The following is a 21296-nucleotide window of genomic DNA, read 5'->3' as shown; positions in this document are numbered from 1 at the left end:
TAATACAAATAGATAAACTCAAATATATGTCAGTTTAAAGTTGCACGTCTTTATTTTTAGCAGGGTTTTTTTTTTTTTTTTTTTTTGTATTGTAATCAATCTAACAACATTTAAATCATTTTAAGACTTAATGGGATGCCCCTGGAGGTTTGCAGAGGCCCCCAAGTGGGCCCTGGGCAACTGATTTAAAGTAAGTGTCAATCTGCCACTGTCTATTTGTGTCGCTGCTTTTTTCAAATCCAGACACTGGGTAGCGTCTTTTCCATTTGAATACACTAAAGCCGACCTAAAGTCCTTTGTGTGTGTCTGAGTGAGTCGCTCAGTCATCCATGTGGCTAAGCCAAGCCGAGCAGAGAGTCCAGCTGTAAAGAAGTAGAGGATTTATGCAGCTCTGCCTCAGTCTCTCCTCTCAATACCAGATAAAACACACCACCACACAGACTTTGAAGTGTCCACTTAGTCAAAGCTGCAACCAGTTTCTCGACAAACTCCTCAAAATGAAGCCACAGAGGGAGAGAGGGAAGAGTAAAGCGGTGCTTCAAGCTGTTCTTCAAAGCGCCGGCGTGCTTTAGGAGGCAGCGGAGCATTGACTGTTGCTGTGCAGATAATAGATAATCCATTGCTGTTTAGTATTTCATGCATATTTCACCCTCTGTCAATTTTGCATGCTTCCTTTACAGGTTTTCTACGTGATTCTCCAATTCCTCAACGCTCAGCCCGAAGCAGTCCGCATTCAAAGGAAGACTATCAGGAACTCAGAATGGAAGGACTGGCAGTTCCTGGCCAAGAACTGCAGCTACTTTGGGATGGAGGATAACGGGCCTTTGGATCGTCCTGATTCTGTAAACTGTCTACAGTTGCCCAGGTACTGTATACACACACACACGCACTCTATATGTCTGTTAGTCCATCCACACGTGCTTCTGAATCTGATAACAGTCCTTGAACAAATCATTCCTGCAAGGTAAGCTTTATCAAAGTGGGTTGAGACAAGTTCCCACTTTGATAAAAGCAGTGGATTGTCATTTAGTGGGAGTCCAGGAGCTTTCGGAGGATCTAGGAGGAGAATAGGGAGGAAAATGCTGCTCTTGGCTGCGGTCCAGGCTGCACACATCTGATCTCTGCTGTCCTTGGCTGCAATCAAGACAGCAGAGAGACTTAGCTGTTATGGACCACACAAGCACCTGGTTTCACATGCATACGGAGAAAATGAGGACAGTTATTTTAATAGGCTCAGGCTGAGAGGGTTATAGTAACTATTTATGATGATAAACTGACTTTTTGATGGTACATAAACAGAAACATGCATAATTGACCCTCACAAAATCATTAGTGAAAGTCATATTTAAATGATGTGATTAAGTAGCTACTTTTGTTTGTAGTAATGCGTTACTTTACTAGTTATTTGAAAAAAGTAAATGACCCTCAACACTGGCAGTTCGTCGCCTTCTCCTCATACTGTATGTGGTGCTTTGAGAAATCTTCTTGAGTTCTAATAATTCTTCCTACAGTCATATCTGAAAAGTAATATTGAAGCACATACCATCAGTGGTTCTCAACCAGGGGTCCGGGGCCCACTTGGTCCTAAACGTCTAAGTGTACCGCAGAATTACTTTATGACTTAAACAATTATTATTAATAAAATAATAACTCTAAATGCTTTTAAAGCATTAAAAAGAAAACACAAAAAATCATCTTCTCCACTCAATAACTGGCAGATTATTTTCTTCTCTTGAATCACTTTATGAATCATGGTTAATTACTTCAGTACATCAATACTCCCATTTTCTGTTAATTTAAATAAAAAGTTTGAAAACAACTATATGGGAAGGACAATGGAAGGTGTTTAAAAAGGGTTGAGAATCACTGATCTACATAACATCACACTACATTTTAAGTTAGCTCATGATGAATATGTTATAATGTAGGCTATGTATCCTGCTAAGTTTGGTTCTACTGACCAGATGTTTCACCACTTTACTTGTCCGAATATTTACATTATTTACAAACAATATCTTAGACCCAATGACTTAAGGGTCTGCACTTCATGTCACATCAGAGTATGTGGGGAGAGAGAGACACAGAGAGCAAAGGTAGACGAAGAGAGAGAGAGAGAGATTGTGACAATACTTTTCTTCACACAGGTTTGTCCTGGATAAGTCTACCAGCATTAGGGCTGGAACGTGCAGAAGCGCTCTGTGGATCTTTCTTGAGAGTGAATAATGCAGCAGGGGCTATACCTGTCCTGCACCTGGAAAGACTTTGAGAACTCTTATTCACCCTATTTATTCCTGCCCTTTAAGAAATCACCCTTTCAAACCCCAAACTATATTTTTAACCTGTATTAGTGAAATTTCCTCTTAGTAGTTCTGAGATGCAAAGGAAAGACCTTTGCTTTTCCAATTTCTTTGTTTTAACATTTCAGTAGCTTGTGACGCGTTTCATTTTTAACCTGACAATGTGTTAAACTGCTATGTCAAAACTTGAAGTTCTCGGTCTCTTTCAATCACTCACACATTCAAAGATTAAGATTAAGACGCAGGATTTTTTTTTTCTTTCTTTTATAAGTCAGTAGGATAATATAGGTTACATTTTCTGTTTGTAATAATTTAAATGGTTTAGTTCACCCAAGAATGAAAATTGTCATCATTTACACAAGACTTACTTTCTACCAAGGTAAAATGCTGAAGAATGACGCTGACCACTCTTTTGCTTATGACGAAAGTCATTTAAAAGCACCAAAAAAGCTAAAAATTGTTACATACCTTCAATGACCAATGTATGATGCATTTCCATTGTTTTTTATAATTTTTTTTTTGAAAGAAAATATATTAGAGTTTGACATAACTTTAAAATTCATATTCATTATAAACATTTCTATGACTTTTCCAGGTCTTGAAATCACACTTTAAAAATTCCATCATATAAAGGATCTAGGTTTTTTTAAGACCGGGGACACAAATTAAAATTAAGAATATGTCGTCATTTTTAGCTTTTTTAGGTTATTTTAAAGCTTGTTTTGTCTCATTTTAACACATTTTGCGCCACTTTGCAGTCTCATTGGAAGCATGCTGAGTTGCCTTAATGGGTCCTGACCCTCTGATTGACACCACTGTTTTAAAGAGAGCCTGTATACTCTTTTAACAATTGACCATTCGCAAAGACCCGCCCTCTTTAATTGCTGTTGCTATGTCCGACAAGCCATGCCCACGCCACACCATGTTCTCACAAAGTGAAAAATTCATTGCGGAGCAAAGAGGACACCGACAACACAGAGCAGGACAGAGCAGGTTACTTTTAATACGAAACAAATTCTCAACTTTCAAATTTGTACATTTTTAAAGACGTTTATGCAATAAATACTGTTTTGTGGCTCTGAATTTGTCGGGACAGATCGCTGTAGAGCCTCAGTTAAAGCTAAAGTTAATTTATAGCATCAAATAAACATGAATGAACATCAGAAGGAATGTTGTTTCAACTGCGGAAAAACGTCTACACACCGTTTTTCAATTCGATGTTAATCTATTAACTCTCCTGGCTGCTTTGTCAGACAAAATGCTGGATTCGGCGGATGGCAGATTATGATTGGTCTGATGAATTGCAAACTAACTTGAGTTTTTTGTTTGTCTTTTGTTTCAGCGATGTACCATACTCCCGTGGAAATATCACCTTCAGCATGCTAACACCCGAGCCAAACCTGCGACCGGGCTACAACGACTTCTACAACAGTGCCGCCCTACAAGAGTTTGTTAGAGCCACACATGTGAGAATCCTTCTCCACGGCCAGTACCACACTCAAGAGGCAACAGTTCCTTTCCGCCATCGCTACTATGCCGTGGACGAGATCACCATCAGCGGCAGGTTTGAGACCAGCAGCATTCTGACACCTGTCAACCCCAATCAAGCATCACCTGACACAATCTCCCCCTTTCGCCCCATGATTAACGCTTCCAGTAACAAAATTTGACATACATTTGTGGATTTTGTTTTAATTTGATTGGATTTCCATGTTTGATGAGAAAATCAGTAGGCGGGTCTGGCAGGATAATTCAGACTTTGATAAAGTGAAAGACTTTTTAGGTTCAAGACCAAGTGGAGATGGCAGAAAAAATCTGTTTGCTACTTTGACACAACTGGGGGATATATGACATGTCTGTTATTAGTCGCAGAGTAATGCCATTGTTTAACACAGATTTTGTCCTCCTGTTAATGGTCTTGTAATTACAGTGGGGATGCCACATTTGGAAATCACTGGCAGGAAAATTTCAGAACTTCTCTGATGCTTCAGGGAAGCAGCTAATCAGTCTGAAATGTTTTTCTGCGTCTCTCAAGGATGTTGAATCTGTTCTTTTGTCTCTTCAGAAGCAGATACATGGTGTTACATCCATGTATACCTTCAGACATTAAACAGCCACTGTTCTTACGACTATGGTAATTATGTCATTATGCAGGCAGCTGTAACCTGGCTCGTTCTCGCTGTGCGAGTAAGTCTGAGTGTGCGAGAGAAGGCAGCTTTAATTAAGAGCTAGTTAAACTGGCACAGACGAAATCGAGATTTAGAGACTGTGAAATCTCATCATCCTCTGACATTCAGAGGTGTCCCCCATCCTCCCCGCCTTTTCTCTCTTTTTTTTTTCCCCCTGTATGGCTCTCTTCTTTTGCTCTCTGAGGCATCGCAACAGCTTCGCTGGAGAAACAAAGGCAGAGAGTAAACAGTAGTGGATTCACCCCCTTAGGGAGACTGACAGTTCAAACCTGTGAGAGGCTGAGAAGAGGATGTATGTGTGTTTGGGGACTAAAATGTGCGTAAATTCCGCCTTTGAGGTATTCTGACAGGGTGTCAAGCTGTGTCTGGGAGCATTAGTGTTTGCTTTACGCTCATACCGTAATAACCTCCAGCAATAACGACAGCCCTCTTTCTTTTCCACTCTCCTCCTCTCTTGTTTTCTTGTTAAGTTGTTTGTTTGAGTAACGGAGGTGAAGGGTGCTGCTTTTAGAGGGAGCCGTGTAAAGATGTGTGGATGATAATACTGAATAAGGGCCGTTGAGAATGAATAATTAAAGCGGTGACCTGCAGGTGCGTGTTCCGTCTGATGGAGACCTGTCATGTCTGCTGTTGTACATTACGACACACCGTTGATATTTCCTTTGGCATTTATAAATGTTGAATGCGAAAGTCCTATTAGCCATGCACAGAGAGAATGATGGAATGGAAGATTGATGGAGAGATCTAGAGAATGTGAAAAACGAAGTGAAAGATTTTGTCAGGAACCGTTGATGTTGCTGAGCCTGTTGATTTGTTGGAACTTGCTACATATTTCCAAGTGTCCTGAAAAAATTTAAGTTGAACTGAAAATCATGAATTTCAGGGTTCCCGCGGGTCCTTAAAAAGTCTTAAAATGTCTTAAATTAGATATTTAAAATTTAAGGCCATTAAAAGTCTTATAAAGTCTTATTTTTAGGTATGAAAGGTCTTAAATTTTAGATGACACTTCGACTCAGTCATATCTTAATGTTTTCCAAATTAAAACCATTTAATTTGCGTACGTAGCCTATTAATTTTTATCTTTGTGGATTTGCTTGTTCACGTGACAATTCGCGTCACATTCGCGGCAGAATAACGTCCGTCTCCTGCACGCGAGACAGGAGAGGAGGAGAGAAGAAAGTTGGCAAATGTCAGTTCAGTCGTAAGTTAATTCTTTATGTGCGTAGAGGTGTGCGATGTGTATTGTCTATTATGATACTCTATTGTTTTAACGATGGACGAGGCACTGCGAGTGTGAGCTGACATCGCATTTGTCTCTCGTGTTTTCACGGCGTGATGTGTGCAGTTATAGGCATAGACATATTTATTATGGTTATAGGTATGTCCCCAAATTGTTGCCTTATATTTATATCATGTTGTTATATTAGAATATCACATCAGTAAGAGTGCCGTTTTCCCGTGCACAAGTGTGATATTTATGTTATACAATAGTTAAATTAAAAATAAAGTGACATTTTGAGTTAGTTTTTAGCCATAACATTATCGATATTGTTTGTTTTCCCTTTATTTCGCCGACTAGAATTTCAAAATGAAACCATAGCAGAGTCTCAATGCAACAGACAGCGATGATCTCTTGAAGGAAATCCGCGTCTTGAACGAGTCATTTTAACGATTCAATCACTTGCTTCTTTCCCGTTTGAACAAATCGGTTGAATGAATGACTCCCTCAACTCGCTTATTAAGACAGCGATTTGCCGCCGCCTACTGGCGGTTTTAGTTTCATATTAAAAGTAAAAAATAAGAAATCATTTCACATTTAAATATTGAATATTGATTTTTTTTTAAAAAAAAAACCTTATAGCTTGATTTATGCAATTGTAAATGGAGTCTATATATTAATGCCACTTCTAAGGCTGCTTCTGCGTCTACTCTGCACTGCAAAGATGGATTTTTGATTGAATGATTTAATTTGACTGCTAACAGTGGTACTGTATAATTATTGTGTAATGAAATATTATTGTATAAATAAGTATAATTACTGTATATATGTGATGCACGTGATGCATAACTCTAAATAAGTTTAGAAAAAAAAAATCTCCATAAATAGGTGAAAATGCCTTGGAAATCAATTTAAGGTGGCAAATATTGCACATTAATTAATAATTTCTGTCACTGCTGTGAACTGACCACTGCATAGAATATGAAAAATATAAATATCTCCGCGAGTCTGCTGTCAACAACAGGCCTAAACCAGCCATGGCACCAGCACAATAACACAATCAGTAAAATATCAACTAATTATTGTTGATAATAATTAGTTGATATTTTACCGATTTTGTTTTTGTTTTGGGTTTATCAACAAAACGTGAAAATATCGAGATATATTTTTGTCAATATCGCACACCCCTAATGTATGGTATTAATTTTGATTTCTTCAGGTCTTAAAAAGGTCTTAAAAAGCCTTAAATTTTACTTTAAAAAGTGTGCAAGAACCCTGAATTTGGATTATTTCAAAAATACGTATTTAAAGTGAACACTGATTCAAATGATTTGACGTAATACAGCAAATTTTACTTTATTTTTTTTTAGCATTTTCTTTTGAATACATTTCCTTAGTCTTATTATGACAGATTCCTGATTACATGTTATTTCATAAAAGAAAAAAAAAACATAATCATGTCAATCTTTCATCAAAATACATGATCCCTTCAGCTCCTGTCTTAAGGTTTTGCCCTGCCTAAAACAACGTTCCTTTCTGCTGACATCATCAAGACCTCTTTTTTTTCTCAGCCAATCAATTACCACACTATACAATCATGTCTTGTTTCACTTATTTTTAAATCATACATGCATAATCTGCATCAAGTAATATCCAGTTTCCTTGATTTCACCCTATACCTGCTCCCATTAAGGTATTCAAGCAAAACACACATTTTTTGATTTACCTTGAGAACCAGTTCCCTTAGATGTATGAGAAAAACATAAACAAAGATTCTCCAGAAGGATGTGGGTTCTAATTGTGTCTTTGTCCCCTTAGGTGTGAGTGCCATGGCCATGCAGACAGCTGTGACACTACTGTGAGTCCATACCGTTGCGCCTGCCTCCCAGAGAGCCACACACATGGAGCTAATGTGAGTCCCGCAGGGGAGGCCCCCTTTTAATTAACCACTTCCCTTTAATGACGTGCAAGAGTCCTCTTTAATGAACAGCGCACTCAAAAATAGGCCTCAACAGAGTGACGAGAGAGAGAGAGAAAGAAAGAAAGAAAGAGAGAGAAAGAAATGGAGAAAGAGAAATAGAGCTAGCGCGAGGAAAACAAGAGACAGAGAGATCATTCCCGCACATCTCCAGTTTCCTGATGAAAAGAGCTAGAAGAAGGGTAAAAAAGAAAAGGGGAAGGAGAGAAGGAAGTGGTTTTGTGGGCAGCAATGCTCTAATCGTCCTGTCCCATCAGCCCCTGGGTGTCTTGATGATGAGTCCAGCAAAGGTAATTATATCTCAGGGAAAGCTCTGATGACACGGCGCCAGTACTCACACTTTCAGGAATGCCATGGCTCACCAGGGTCGAGAAGCTACTTTAAAACTGTAGTTTGCCAAGATTATCATAATTTCAAGTATTTGAACTACAGTCAAGCTGTAGTTGAGACCTAAAATACCTAATATAAAGGACTTAATTTTTTTTTAATTCCATGAACCATTCGAATAAACTGTTCAATGCTACAATATGCAATGGATTGGATTTTCTAGTTTAAAATATGAGAGAGAGGTTTATCAAGTCCAAACTGTTTCACTATAATGAAGCATTTGAGAGAAGGGGCCATTTCTTAGGGTAAACTAATTCACTAGAATGAATCAAACTTCTACAGGACATTTTTAGGCAAACTGATTCACTAAAATGAATCAGACATTCCTACGTATGGCAGAGAAAATATTGTATACAGATATGCAAATATCGTTGTGGACATTGGGGGACCCTTGAAGTCAAAAGATTGAGATCCACTGGTTTAGTATGAACTGATTCACTTGAACGAATCAGACGTTCTGAAACTACAAATGAGAGACAAGACCATTTAGGGGAGACAGTTTGATTGATAGTTTCAGCAATTCTGCATGTGAAAATATAGTAAGGTTAAAATGTCCTTTATTTGTAGAACTGCTTTTGACAAAATAAAACTCTGTAGTCTTTTCCATATTCTACAAGTTCTCCATTCCTCTCTGCAATCTTCTCACCGTTCTTCCTATTGAGAGTCTGCGCTGTCCAGATCGCTGCAAATAATTCTGAACATTGGAAACAAGTCCCAGGATTAAACTTTTAAACCTGATGTTTGGTGATTTAAATTATTCACCAGATGTCATGCATTATTCAAGGCCAGACACGGGCACACACTCTCTACTGCTGCTACTGTTGTTGTTTTCACTGAAACAAACAAGGGCCACATCTAGCGCGTATATGCTGAAATGTGTATGTGTGTGTGTAAATATGGTAAATATGAGTTGTCTCACCGCCCTAAACGCCCCTAGACCCAAACACCTGGCTTCGAGGTGGGACTGTCGCCTGCCCCGAAGCTATCTGCTGTGTTTACTTACTAGCTCTGAGACACAGATCTAGGCTGGCCCTACCAATGTTTGCTTCCTCTTAATATCCTACTCAGAGCCAATGAAAGTGCTGATGGGGTCTCATTTCTTGTCTGCAGTGTACATTGACTGAAATGATTGTCACTCAGTTAGGAAAGCGGTGTTGGAGTTCACATGTACACTCACATAAAGGATTATTAGGAACACCAAACTAATACTGTGTTTGACCCCCTTTCGCCTTCAGTTCTTCCTTAATTCTACGTGGCATTGATTCAACAAGGTGCTGAAAGCATTCTTTAGAAATGTTGGCCTATATTGATAGGATAGCATCTTGCAGTTAATGGAGATTTGTGGGATGCACATCCAGGACATGAAGCTCCCGTTCCACCACATCCCAAAGATACTCTATTGGGTTGAGATCTGGTGACTCTGGGGGCCATTTTAGTACAGTACAGATTCGAGCTTTGTGACATGGTGCATTATCCTGCTGGAAGTAGCCATCAGAGGATGGGTACATGGGATGGACATGGTTAGAAACAATGCTCAGGTTGGCCGTGGCATTTAACCAATGCCCAATTGGCACTAAGGGGCCTAAAGTGTGGCAAGAAAACATCACCCACACCATTCAACCACCACCACCAGCCTGCACAGTGGTAACAAGGCATGATGGATCCATGTTCTCATTCTGTTTACGCCAAATTCTGACTCTACCATCTGAATGTCTCAACAGAGACTCGACAGACCAGGCAACATTTTTCCAGTCTTCATCTCCAATTTTGGTGAGCTCTTGCAAATTGTAGCCTCTTTTTCCTATTTGTAGTGGAGATGAGTGGTCCCGGTGGGGTCTTCTGCTGTTGTAACCCATCCGCCTCAAGGTTGTGCGTGTTGTGGTTTCACAAATGCTTTGCTGCATACCTCGGTTGTAACAAGTGGTTATTTCAGTCAAAGTTGCTCTTCTATCAGCTTGAATCAGTCGGCTCATTCTCCTCTAGCATCAACAAGGCATTTTCACCCACAGGACTGTCGCATACTGAATGTTTTTCTCTTTTCACACCATTCTTTGTAAACCCTAGAAATGGTTGTGTGTGAAAACTGTGAAATACTCAGACTGTCTGGCACCAACAACCATGCCACGCTCAAAATTGCTTAAATCACCTTTCTAGATAATCCTTTGTTAGCATAATGAAATGTTCGTGTCTCTTCCACTATAATGACTGATTTAAAGTTTTTTAACCTGCTTCAATATTCGCCTCAGTATGATCCCTTTAGTTTTATGAATATCATTTAAACAATGGAGAATGCCACTTTTGGCAATGCATCGCTAAATCCTTGTGTTTTCTAACAGGCTAAAGGTTAACTGTAGGTTCGCTACTGGTGCAGCCACTTGCAGACCTTTCCTGAGGGAGCGTGAAATTAGCCATGGCATTCACAGAGGCCTTTCACATGGGATGAAGGCTCTTTTCCCACTGGAGCCCGACTCCTTGCTCACTGGAGACGAATACAAAACACACAATACTTGTGTATGCCAATCTCTGTTCTGTGGTTTTATGGATGAAATTCTGGATTTAGATTAGTCTACTTAATTGCATTTTCCATAGTGATCAACTTTGGTCAACCACATAAATTATGTCCAAAAAATATTTTTTTTTCTCTCAGAAGTGGAACTTTATATCATATTCTTTTGCGTGTTATTAAGTCAGAATTGCAAGATATAAACATGTAATTCTGAGGAAAAAAAATTGTCAGACCCTGATTGGCATAGAAGGCTGTATGGCGAGTGGTCTGTGTCTGGCTCTTCTAGCATCCAGCTTGCTGAATTTGCAATTCCCTCCGGGCTCACGGCCCACTACGGCTGCCCAAACAGCAGCCTGACACAGCGAGCCTCTGCCACAGCTTGAGCAGTCACTGGGGACGCCTTTGCCTTCCATAATACATTTTTAATCATTTCATTTGATGCCTCCCGTGTTCTCCGTAATTTGTAATGACTGTTCACAAAAATCAAATACTTGGCCAATAAAATATTTTTTCTAATTTTTCCCCTCATGCCTCTCCGTCGCTCTCTTTCGATTATGAGATGTTTGGTCGATGAGAGTGTCCTAATAAAATAGTTCAGTTGTTGAAAGTCACTTATAATAAATGAGCTGATTTTACTCTGTCTTGTACATATTGAAAAACTGCTATTTTTGACTGTGGGGACTTTACCTTGAGGTCGCATCTGGATATTGCTGATAAATGTATATGTAGATGATGTATGCAGATGTGCTCTGATCTCTTACTCTCTTCAACAGTGCGATCGCTGCTCTCCTCTCTTCAATGACAAGCCCTTCAGAGCTGGAGATCAGGTACAGGCGTACAACTGCCGCCCATGCCAGTGCTACGGCCACTCCTCTTCCTGCCACTACAACGTCAGCCTGGACCCTCAACCTGGAGAGCACTTCAGAGGAGGTGGAGGGGTGTGTGATAACTGTACACATAACACCACAGGTAACAGCATATGATGTTTTTTCAGAGAATGATTGTAAAAAATGGACTGAACGGTGCTCACACAGGTTGCCAGTTTAAGCACACGCAACAGGAACGAGTATTGCAGTATTGCAGACCAAAACAAAAACAAACATTCCAGCCTGGAAATGCACATTTCAAAGTAAAATAACTGGCTGTTGAAGTGTAGTATGAGACGGTGTTCAGAGAAACGAGTATGTGAACTTAGCATCCTCAATATTTGCAAACATATTATGGTATTTTTATGCTTTAGTAGAGTGAAAAATTTACATACAGCACATTTAAATCTGTAAATGTAATCGAAACTTTTAAAGTTTTAGAATTTTCTGCTTTACATTATATATATACAAATTTTATTAAATATTGTGTAGAAATGTCTAAGATAATTCTATATTACCATTAAAGTAATCTTGCTCTCTAGATTATGGAAGCTTGTTTCTTGTTTTGTTTGGAATAAAACTATTTAAATTTTGGGGGAAATACTGACCATTTTACTCAGAATTGCAAGTTTATATCACACAATACTTAGAAAAAAGTTACAAAAGCTACAAATACCTTTTTTATTTTTTATTCAATGGCAGAAACATGCTTCCACACAAGATATCCCATTCGATTATTGGAAAAACCCATATTGGACCTACTTCTTTCATATGTTTTTTTTTTTAAATAATTTAGCATTTTTTTAAAAATGGCATGAAAACCAGAAATGTTTCATTACAACAGCTGGAGAAATAGCAGTGATGTAATGAAAACATCAAAAAGCAGAGCAGAAAAATCGAAATAATATATCAGAGCGAAAACAGATGGACATTTAATGAAGTAAATCAGGCCATGCTAACAGGTTCATTGTTTCATATGCTGGGCATCAGGCGCAGTGGCAGGTAGAGATGAAAGAGGACATTAAAACGGACACCTTAGAAAATTACACACTCTCGCCGGACCTCTCCCAAGACTGCAGTTTTTTAATTTGAAATCATAGTCCTATGATATGATTGAATTTTAATAGGTTGGCATCAGTTTCCCCTCCCCCCACCCATTTCCTTCTACAAGCACACATACACACTCACTCTCTTTGGGTTGAAAGGCAGGAACTGTGAGCGGTGTCAGAGTCTTTTCTACAGGGAGGTGGGTACACTCCTGTGGGCCAAGGACGTGTGTAAACCATGTGAGTGCCACAGCGCCGGGACCGCCAATGGCAGTTTAGAATGTGAGCCGGTAAGTGCAGACATGGACACACAAACGCATTATTCATACTTTATCTACCAAAATTATCGCACTTCTAATAAAAAGGCCTGCTGCACAGAAAGCATATATTGATCCCCCATCATTTACCAAGTTTATCCCTCGCTTTTTGCATATTTATATTCATTTATTAGATATTTTGATTAATGTAATCGTAATTTTTACAACAAATGAGAGTGCTTTCTACAGATTTTTTGCAGATTTTTGACTCCATATGATTCCATATGGTCCTACTCATTGATCTGATATTTATGACGTTGAATAGCATTCTAGAATTTTGAGGTGCAACAGTACCGGCAAGGCAATCTCTGTGCATATTCAAAGGAAGACATCTCAGGCTTTGATCCCCGGCTTTGTGACGGAATTGAGAATTGTAGATTCAGATAACGATATTGGCCAATCCTTCTCGAGAGGTTTGCATTGATGTATTGGCGGAGGACTTTAGTATTCACAACAGCATTTATCAGTGTTTTGATCAGTTGGGAGTATGTAAAAGTGTCGTCATGAGAGCCTCTCTCAGGAGAATTCTCCCCCCACCTTTTCCTTTATCTTAGCATCATGAAAGGCATTTTGGAGGAACAGATCCATGTCGATAGATATACTGGATGACAAATTCAGAATCAATGGCTGGGTCAGCCCCATGTTAGATTGTTACCTTATTTAAATTATCAGAATGATTATTTCCTCACATATGCTAATGACTTTACACTGTTAGTTGGGCTGTTTCTTTTAGGTGCTGGGAAGGGATTGTTTTTTTTGGCAAAATGGTTGAAATGTTTGTAGCTCAAGTCTTATGATTTATCCTGTTTGCGTTGTTGATAAATTATTCAGGATTTGAGAGTATTTTTATGACTTTTGTTTATTCTGGTACATATTATGTCTACCTGTGGTGTAATAGATCAAATATATTTATATATATCCCAGTAGTCTATAAATGAATGAGGTCATAAAGCAGTATGTATACAGATGATGATGATAATAATAATGAATATTATTTTAGTTATTGTACTTTATAATATTTTGTAATATTAAATTTAGGGCTGTGAAACACTTAATCTCATCCAAAATAAAAGTTTGTGTTTACATAATATATGTGTGGATTTTTCTCCACATAATGGACTTCAATGGGAACCAAATGGTTCAAGATCCAAACTGCAAACTGTTCAAAGGACTTTAAACGATTTCAGACGATGAATAAGGGTCTTATCAAGCGAAACGATCGCTCATTTTAAAAAACAAACGAACAAATGTTAAGTTTTATAAACTCAAATGGTCGCCTTGCTCTGTTCTGTGATGCGTGTTTGTGACTCTACAGTTTATCAAAATTAACTAACCTTTTTTCATGTCATTTGGTTCATTCAACGAGCGAAACAAACGAATTAACTCAGAAAAAGATTCGTTCATTTTGATGAACTAGTTGGAATAGGAGAGTCACGAACACGCAGAACAGAGCAAGGCGACCATTTGAGCTTATAAAACTTAAACGTTGTTATTTTTTTTTTAAATGAGCGATCGTTCCGCTTGATAAGACCCTTATTCATCGTCTGAAATCGTTTAAAGCCCTTTGAACAGTTTGCAGTTTGCACTGAAACTGTCTTTTGGACCTTGAACCATTTGGTTCCCATTGAAGTCCATTATATGGAGAAAAATCCTGGAATGTTTTCATCAAAAACTTTGATTTCTTTTTGACTGAAGAAAGAATAACATGGATATCTTGGATGACATGGGGGTGAGTAAATTATCAGCATTTAAAAAAAAAAAAAAGTGAACTACTCCTTTAAGAATTTTTATATATAATAAATAAATATATATATAGTATATACATGCAAATATTTCTCAAATATATGCATGCATGTGTGTGTATTTATATATACAAAATAATTATACACAGTACACACACATATATTATGTAAACACAATTTTTTTTTTTTTCAATGAGATTAATTGTTTCACATTATATTATAAGCATTGGCAAAATGTAGATTGAACTACATTTCCAAAAGTCCACTTGTCATCTTTCCAAAGCCTTGGTTTGTTATTGACTTTCGTATCAGCAGTACTTCATCGCCAGCATCACGGTAGCTGTTCATGTCAGTAGTATCAAATATTTCCCCCCTCACTCATTTAAACAACAGCTGGTACTTTCAATCCATCCCAAAGAAAGGATCCGTTTTGTTAAGCCACACGACCCTCTGCACAATGGCAGCTTGTGAGCTCAGGTGTTGTGACCTCTTCTCCCCCATCCTAAACCACTCCGTTCTCTGTAATGGAGATAAAAAGCATCCCGGCAGCCCAAATGGGGATCGGCGGGGTGGGGGGTAGAGACAGAGCAGAGCTGCCCATCCATGACTCACACACACTCCTACTGCCCTGCTCAACTTGACTAATTGGAGCGCGGTCACGTGACGTTCTCCTTTCTCCACAGATCGGGGGGCAGTGTAAGTGCAAGCGACATGTGTCTGGCAGACAGTGCAATCAGTGCCAACACGGATTCTACAAGCTGCAGTCGGCGCTGGCTGACGGCTGCCGCGCCTGTAACTGCAATACCGCCGGGACCGTGCAGCCAGATATTGCCTGTCACCAGGACTCAGGTCAATGCCAGTGCAAGGCAAACGTAATCGGTACGTATCAAGCAGCATTGCGCCCTCCTTCGCTCTTTTGCTCTCTTCTCCCATCCTTCTCTTCCTCTCTCCCCAACAAGTCTCTCAGCCTTTCTCTCTGTCTCTGTTAATTCCCAGAAACTTGGTAAAATGTGCAGAGCCAAAAGTAAATACATAAACAAAATAAATAGGTAGTTCACGTAAAAGTCATGATCTTCATTTCTGTCAAAATAAGATCGTAAAATGTATATGAATGTAAAAGGGAAATTTTATATTAAGTTTATCATAATTGTTACCTAATTTTAATTCAAATCCCAGAACTATTATTTCATGTTCATTTCCCGAATATATTTATATACATATAATTCGAAATTATTCATTTGCTACTTATCTGCACTTTTTAATTTCTGAAATGAAAACATATGAAGCATAAAGTGATCGCTCCACTGTGCTGCGTATGTAAATGGCATGATTAAATTGTTTACCATCAAGCTCCTTTTTTTCTGGCAAAGCCCTGCTTTTTTTTCACAAATTTATTATGAGCAGCAGCCAAAAGGATTTTTCTTCCAGCTTTTCCAGGCATTCCAGGTCCTTTGCGATAAATCTGTTCCATTTTTTTTCTTCTTCTTTGTACCTTTGAACCGATTTCTTAAAAAATGCAAAAGAATGTTACTTAGAAGATCATGTGTATTGCTAAGCCAGGATATCAAGGGCCACCTCATTTTAATTTTGTAATTCAATGCCAAGTTGATTATAATAAACTGCCCCTGTCTTCCTTATTTTTCACGCTTCTTACAAGACCTGCTTCTTTGTTTGTAGTTCCCACAGGTATTTTTCAGAAATTAGATTTGATTAAGGCAATTTATTACCTCCAGCGCGTTTGAGGCCAGCCGCAGCTTCATAAGGACAAAATTTATCAAGCGTCCAAAGAACTCTGCGTACACAATGTGCTTTGAAATGTTGATGTATGAGAATATTATGCAGAAAAGCATTACTGATAAAATGTGGGCTGCGCTGGTGCACGTCCCACTCCACGGGTGCACCAACGGGCAGCTAAATGCACATATCTCACTGGTTGACCAAATTCACTTCAATTTAGCCAAAAAATAATATCTTAAGCTTTAAGACGTACATATTTTGCCTGCGCTTTGTTCTAAAAGCTAGTAGTTCATTTCTTTTTATATTCACAGTTGGGCGGCGCGCGGTTACCATAGCTTTTTTCCAACATCTACAAGCCATGAGCACAATGACAAATTGCAGCACCTTTGGCGTGATATTATTGGAGTATTCATCTGTGTCACATTGTGCATTTAACATAATGTTGTAATGAGGTTTAACTGTGGGTAGGGAGCAATATATTAATATCTAAATTCATTAAAGTGGAGCTCTGTAGCGAAATACACAGCAGTGGAGACGTGTGGAGTTCTCAGTACTTATGGCTGTAAACGGTTTGCCCTGTAGGCGCTGCTCAGCAACATTAGGAATAGATTACCTGTCAGGAATATGTATGGCATATTCAAATAAGCACTGCACACATTTAAAAAAAAACTTGATATGATTTGATTCCAGGTAGACCACCTTTTAGGGTCTCCAAATGAGCTGTAATTCTTTTTAGTCTCGTAGTTATTTTTACTTTTTTCCCCTTCCCCTTCTTGGGTCTTTTAATTTATTTATTTTCCTTTTAGAGAAATTAAGTGTTATGCCTGAGGTGAGTAATTCATCATTGGGAAAGGGGCTCACTTAATGATGACATTACCAATTTCGTTTTTTATTCCTTGTGTAATATTTCACTGATTTATTTATTTGTTTACTATATACTACATTGTGTTATGAGATACATTATGAGAGTGTTATACATTATGAGAGTGTTATGGGTGGTTTATGATGTAAAGGCCAAAACCAAATCATTTCAGATGTCAAGGTTGGTGGTTTGTGAATGGTAATGCGAATTTGAATAGCATTTGTTTGAACGAAAGATGAATGAAATTCTGCAATCTGCAAACGAAAGCACATTTGCACATATATTCTGTTACTAGTTTTATCCACATAAATTGAATTTCACTTATTTTTCACTTAATTACACATTTCTACCTAGTCAACCGTTATCTGAGTTTTGTTTTCATGATTGCCGAATGTAAATAGTTTTATCTCTAAAAACAGTTTAGCCTATAACACTAGTATAATGCTAGTATATAGGGCATAGAGTAATGACAAATAAAAATCACTTGTTATTACCACTAACAAGGCTCAAAATAGCCCCACACCAACACGACAGCATAAAAAGGGTCCCTACATTCAAACTGAAGCATTGAGAACTTTGTCAGTGTCCATAGAGTTTAATAAGAAGATATTTTATACACACAGTCAACTTCATATACAGGAATACAGGAAGAAGCCATCTTTGAAAAATAGTCTCTACCAGTCGATCTACGAGCGCCGATCCAAGTGCGCTGAACTGTGCAGAATCTCATATGGTCCGTTGTTTCCAGAAGAAACACAAACACAAACCGTTTACTTATCTTCAATATGTACACGTAGCCTACTGTTCACGCTCACCTTATCATCACCTTATTCACATCTCACCAGCGCACTTGGATCGGCGTTCGTAGATCGACTGGTAGAGACTATTTTTCCAAGATGGCTTTTTCCTGTGTTCGCGAAATTTACTGTGTGTATAAAATATCTGCTTATTAACTGTATGGACACTGACAAAAGTTCTCAATGCTTCGTTTTGAATGTAGGGACCCTTATAATGCTGTCGTGTTACTGTGGGGCTATTTTGAGCCTTTTTAGGGGTAATAACAAGCGATTTTTAATTTGTCATTACTCTATGCCCTATATACTAGCATTATACTTTATCTTAAACGAGAGAACTTTATTCTATATACTAACATTATAGGCTAAACTGTTTTTAGAGATAAAACTATTTACATTTGGCAATCATTAAAACAAAACTGAGATAACGGTCAACTACGTAACAATGTGTAATTAGACCAAAGGTTCATTTTGCGCCGGAGTTGTCCTTTAAGTAACATAATGTAATGAAAGTAATGGATGCCTGTTTCAACCTCAGAGTAAAATAAAATAAAAAAAGTAAATGTGAGATAAAATGTTGATAAAAAATAAAGAAAAACTTAAATATAAATTCACAATTTTGTTTTATTTTTATATGTATTACGAAGTTTTGTATAAATATTTTTTTATTTGGAATTTGCAATTAAACTAAAAATTATTTAAGCAAAAAACAAAAAACTAAAACATCACAAAAAACTAAAACATCACAATTACATGCAATGAAGGATGAAATGAAATGGAATCCTGGTAGTAATTACTATACCAAAAAAATAAAATATATATAATTTTAAATAAACAACAGTAATAATAAATATTTAAAAATTAATATAAATAGTTGTTTTTTTTCCCTAAAAAAGCTTCCTGAAATAGTCCGTTGAGCCGTTATCTGACAGCTCTTTTCTTTTAAAGATTTCACAATTTAAGTTCTTTCAGTTTGACAAAGCTTTTTTACAAGTTAGGGTTATGGTTTTGCCTTGTTAAATTTATTAACTTAAAACCTGAAACCTGTTTAAGTACCCCCTGGGGACCTGGTTGGGAATAGCACTGATAGTTGTCTCTTTTTTTTACACTCAGGTCTAACATGTGACCGATGTAACTACGGCTTCAAATTCCTCAATGGCACAGATCCCAGCGGCTGCGTTCCCTGTGGCTGCGACGCACGGGGTTCTCTGCACCAGTTCTGTAATCCCTTCACCGGCCAGTGCGAGTGCAAACATGGTGTGCAAGGCCTCCTCTGTGACACCTGCATTTCTCACTTCTACGGTCTGAACGGCAGTGGAGTCTGCCTTGCCTGCAACTGCAGTCTGAACGGATCCGTTCTCGGTACATCCTGTGATGCGGTATCAGGACAGTGTAAGTGCAAACCTCACACCGAGGGCCGACAGTGTGACGTGTGCCGGGACAGATACCACAGTCTGGACCGTAGCAATTCTTTGGGCTGTCTGCCTTGCCAGTGCGACCTCAGAGGCACGGTGAATGGCTCAGATGTGTGCGACAAGACCACGGGCCAATGCATGTGTAAACACAACGTAGAGGGGCTGCGGTGTAACCGATGCTCCGTTCACACCTACAACCTGAGTTCTGCCAATGCCACACATGGATGTCAACCATGTCAATGTGACCACATGGGTACCGTGCCTGCAACAGTGTGCGATCCTGCTAGCGGTCAATGCGTGTGTCAGCCTACACGCCACGGCCGAGACTGTGGAACCTGTAAACCAGGTTGGTGCTTTCAGACTAATTTGAATGTGTGTATTTACAAGGTGTATCAGGTTTTGTGAGCTCATTATACTGTGTTGGCGATGACAGTGAAGTCATAGCTTTCGTTGTTTACCGTGATTCCTAGGCATTGCGCGTCACATTTGAAGTGTCTGAGTAAACATCTTTTGAATTACAAAGCACTCTCTTCCTTTCCGTAACTAATGAGTCCCTCGCATTTTGTTCTTGGCTTTGCAAGCTGTTGCATTGTTCTGTTTTTCCTTTTTCCCTAGATTGTGCCTGGGAATTGAATGTGTTTGGCAGTCACTTTGGCCGATGGCGTTCAACTAGCATAGCTACAGGCCATTCCTCATGTACCCTCAATCAACCCCCTTAGTGGTTGTTGGGCCAGCGCTGGCCTCATGACTCAAGTGCACTTCAGGGGGTGGAAATGTTTGCACTTCTCTTATTTTTTTTGAAGCATAGTAAGTGCTAGAAGTGCACTGCCAGGGGTCCAAGTGTCAGTGTGGCAGGACCAACTGTAACAGCTGGTCCCTTTGTATTCGTAATTAAGATTAACCCTCACTGTTTACTGTAAAACCAACTTGCACTTTTATACGCCAAGCACAGTTTTGCAAGGAAGTTACTCCTCCTTTAGAGTACTGTAGAGATGTGTCCCTATTTGTAATTTGGATAGTTGATACTGTGTGTATGCTAACGCTGTATTATCCAATAAAAAGGTTGTTAAACAACCCTTAAACCCCAATGATAAAACAACGCAGACCAGATTAAAGAACAAATTAAAGAAGACTTTTGTAGGCCAACCCAGAAGTTGCATTACCCTGGATATCCTGGATTTTTTTTATATTGGCTTTTGAATTATTGCAGAAAATAAGCTCTGTGACCAACACATGTTTATGACACTCAGACATTTTGTTCATCAAGATAATCATCACAATTAATACAACATTTATGAATTTTAAAAAGCTTGTAAAAAGATAGTTGGGCTGTAAACTAATTATACCACAGCATGACTTAACAACTCTTTTAATCTTCATTTATCTACAAGTTGGAAAGTTTGAGTTATAATAGTTTGCAAGTGTGTGATTATAAACTCAACAAGGCTATAAAAGCGAAACGAGTGAGTAAATTATGTTTAATGTCCCCGACAACCACAGTAGCCACAGTGGGGTATTATTTTATGCCATATAATGAAGCGTAAAAACATTTTAATCTTAATCATGAAACATCTTAATAATGAAATAAAAATGCCACTTATGTGTATGAGTGTCATTATTAACATCTACAAGTACAGTACCAATAACATTTTAACAATTTTAAAAGTACACTACAAGTGCACATTCTATAAAATTAGGCACTCTTCTTCTTTTCAACAAGGGTAGCCATTGGTGGATAACCGACCTGAAAATGGCCAAAACTTTTTCTTTTTTTTTTTTTTTGCTGGTATTTAGAAATATTGCTTTTGTCTGGTCATTTTAGATGTAAGCTTAATCCAGTTTAGCTATGCTATTTTTTACAGCAGGGAAACTATGCTCACCAACATCCACCAATGGGCCTATGCATATGATATGAGGGCGCTAAGCTCGCACGTTAACCAG

The 21296-nt window shown here is 38.4% G+C and overlaps 1 protein-coding gene across 4 annotated transcripts in view; it reads left to right on the top strand.

Moving 5' to 3' along the window:
* ush2a (Usher syndrome 2A (autosomal recessive, mild)) overlaps window positions 1-21296 on the top strand; it is a 198181-nt gene that overhangs the window by 20476 nt on the left and 156409 nt on the right. For 2 of the 4 annotated variants that reach the window (XM_089120408.1, XM_039669219.2), the window contains exons 7-13: window positions 681-865; window positions 3640-3861; window positions 7524-7617; window positions 11350-11545; window positions 12648-12778; window positions 15231-15426; window positions 19054-19701. In XM_089120408.1, the coding sequence (XP_088976534.1) occupies window positions 681-865; window positions 3640-3861; window positions 7524-7617; window positions 11350-11545; window positions 12648-12778; window positions 15231-15426; window positions 19054-19701 (1672 nt within the window). Of the gene's footprint in view, window positions 1-680; window positions 866-3639; window positions 3862-7523; window positions 7618-11349; window positions 11546-12647; window positions 12779-15230; window positions 15427-18037; window positions 18201-19053; window positions 19702-21296 lie in introns of those variants that run through there. The other 2 variants (XM_089120410.1, XM_089120409.1) reach the window with 2 other exon arrangements.

This window comes from Pimephales promelas, chromosome 15 (genome assembly GCF_988280905.1).
Source record: "Pimephales promelas chromosome 15, fPimPro1.hap1.1, whole genome shotgun sequence".
In the NCBI taxonomy this organism is placed as follows: Eukaryota; Metazoa; Chordata; class Actinopteri; order Cypriniformes; family Leuciscidae; genus Pimephales; species Pimephales promelas.
Note: the sequence above shows the minus strand (reverse complement) of the source record. Positions and strands in the feature narration are given on the sequence as shown.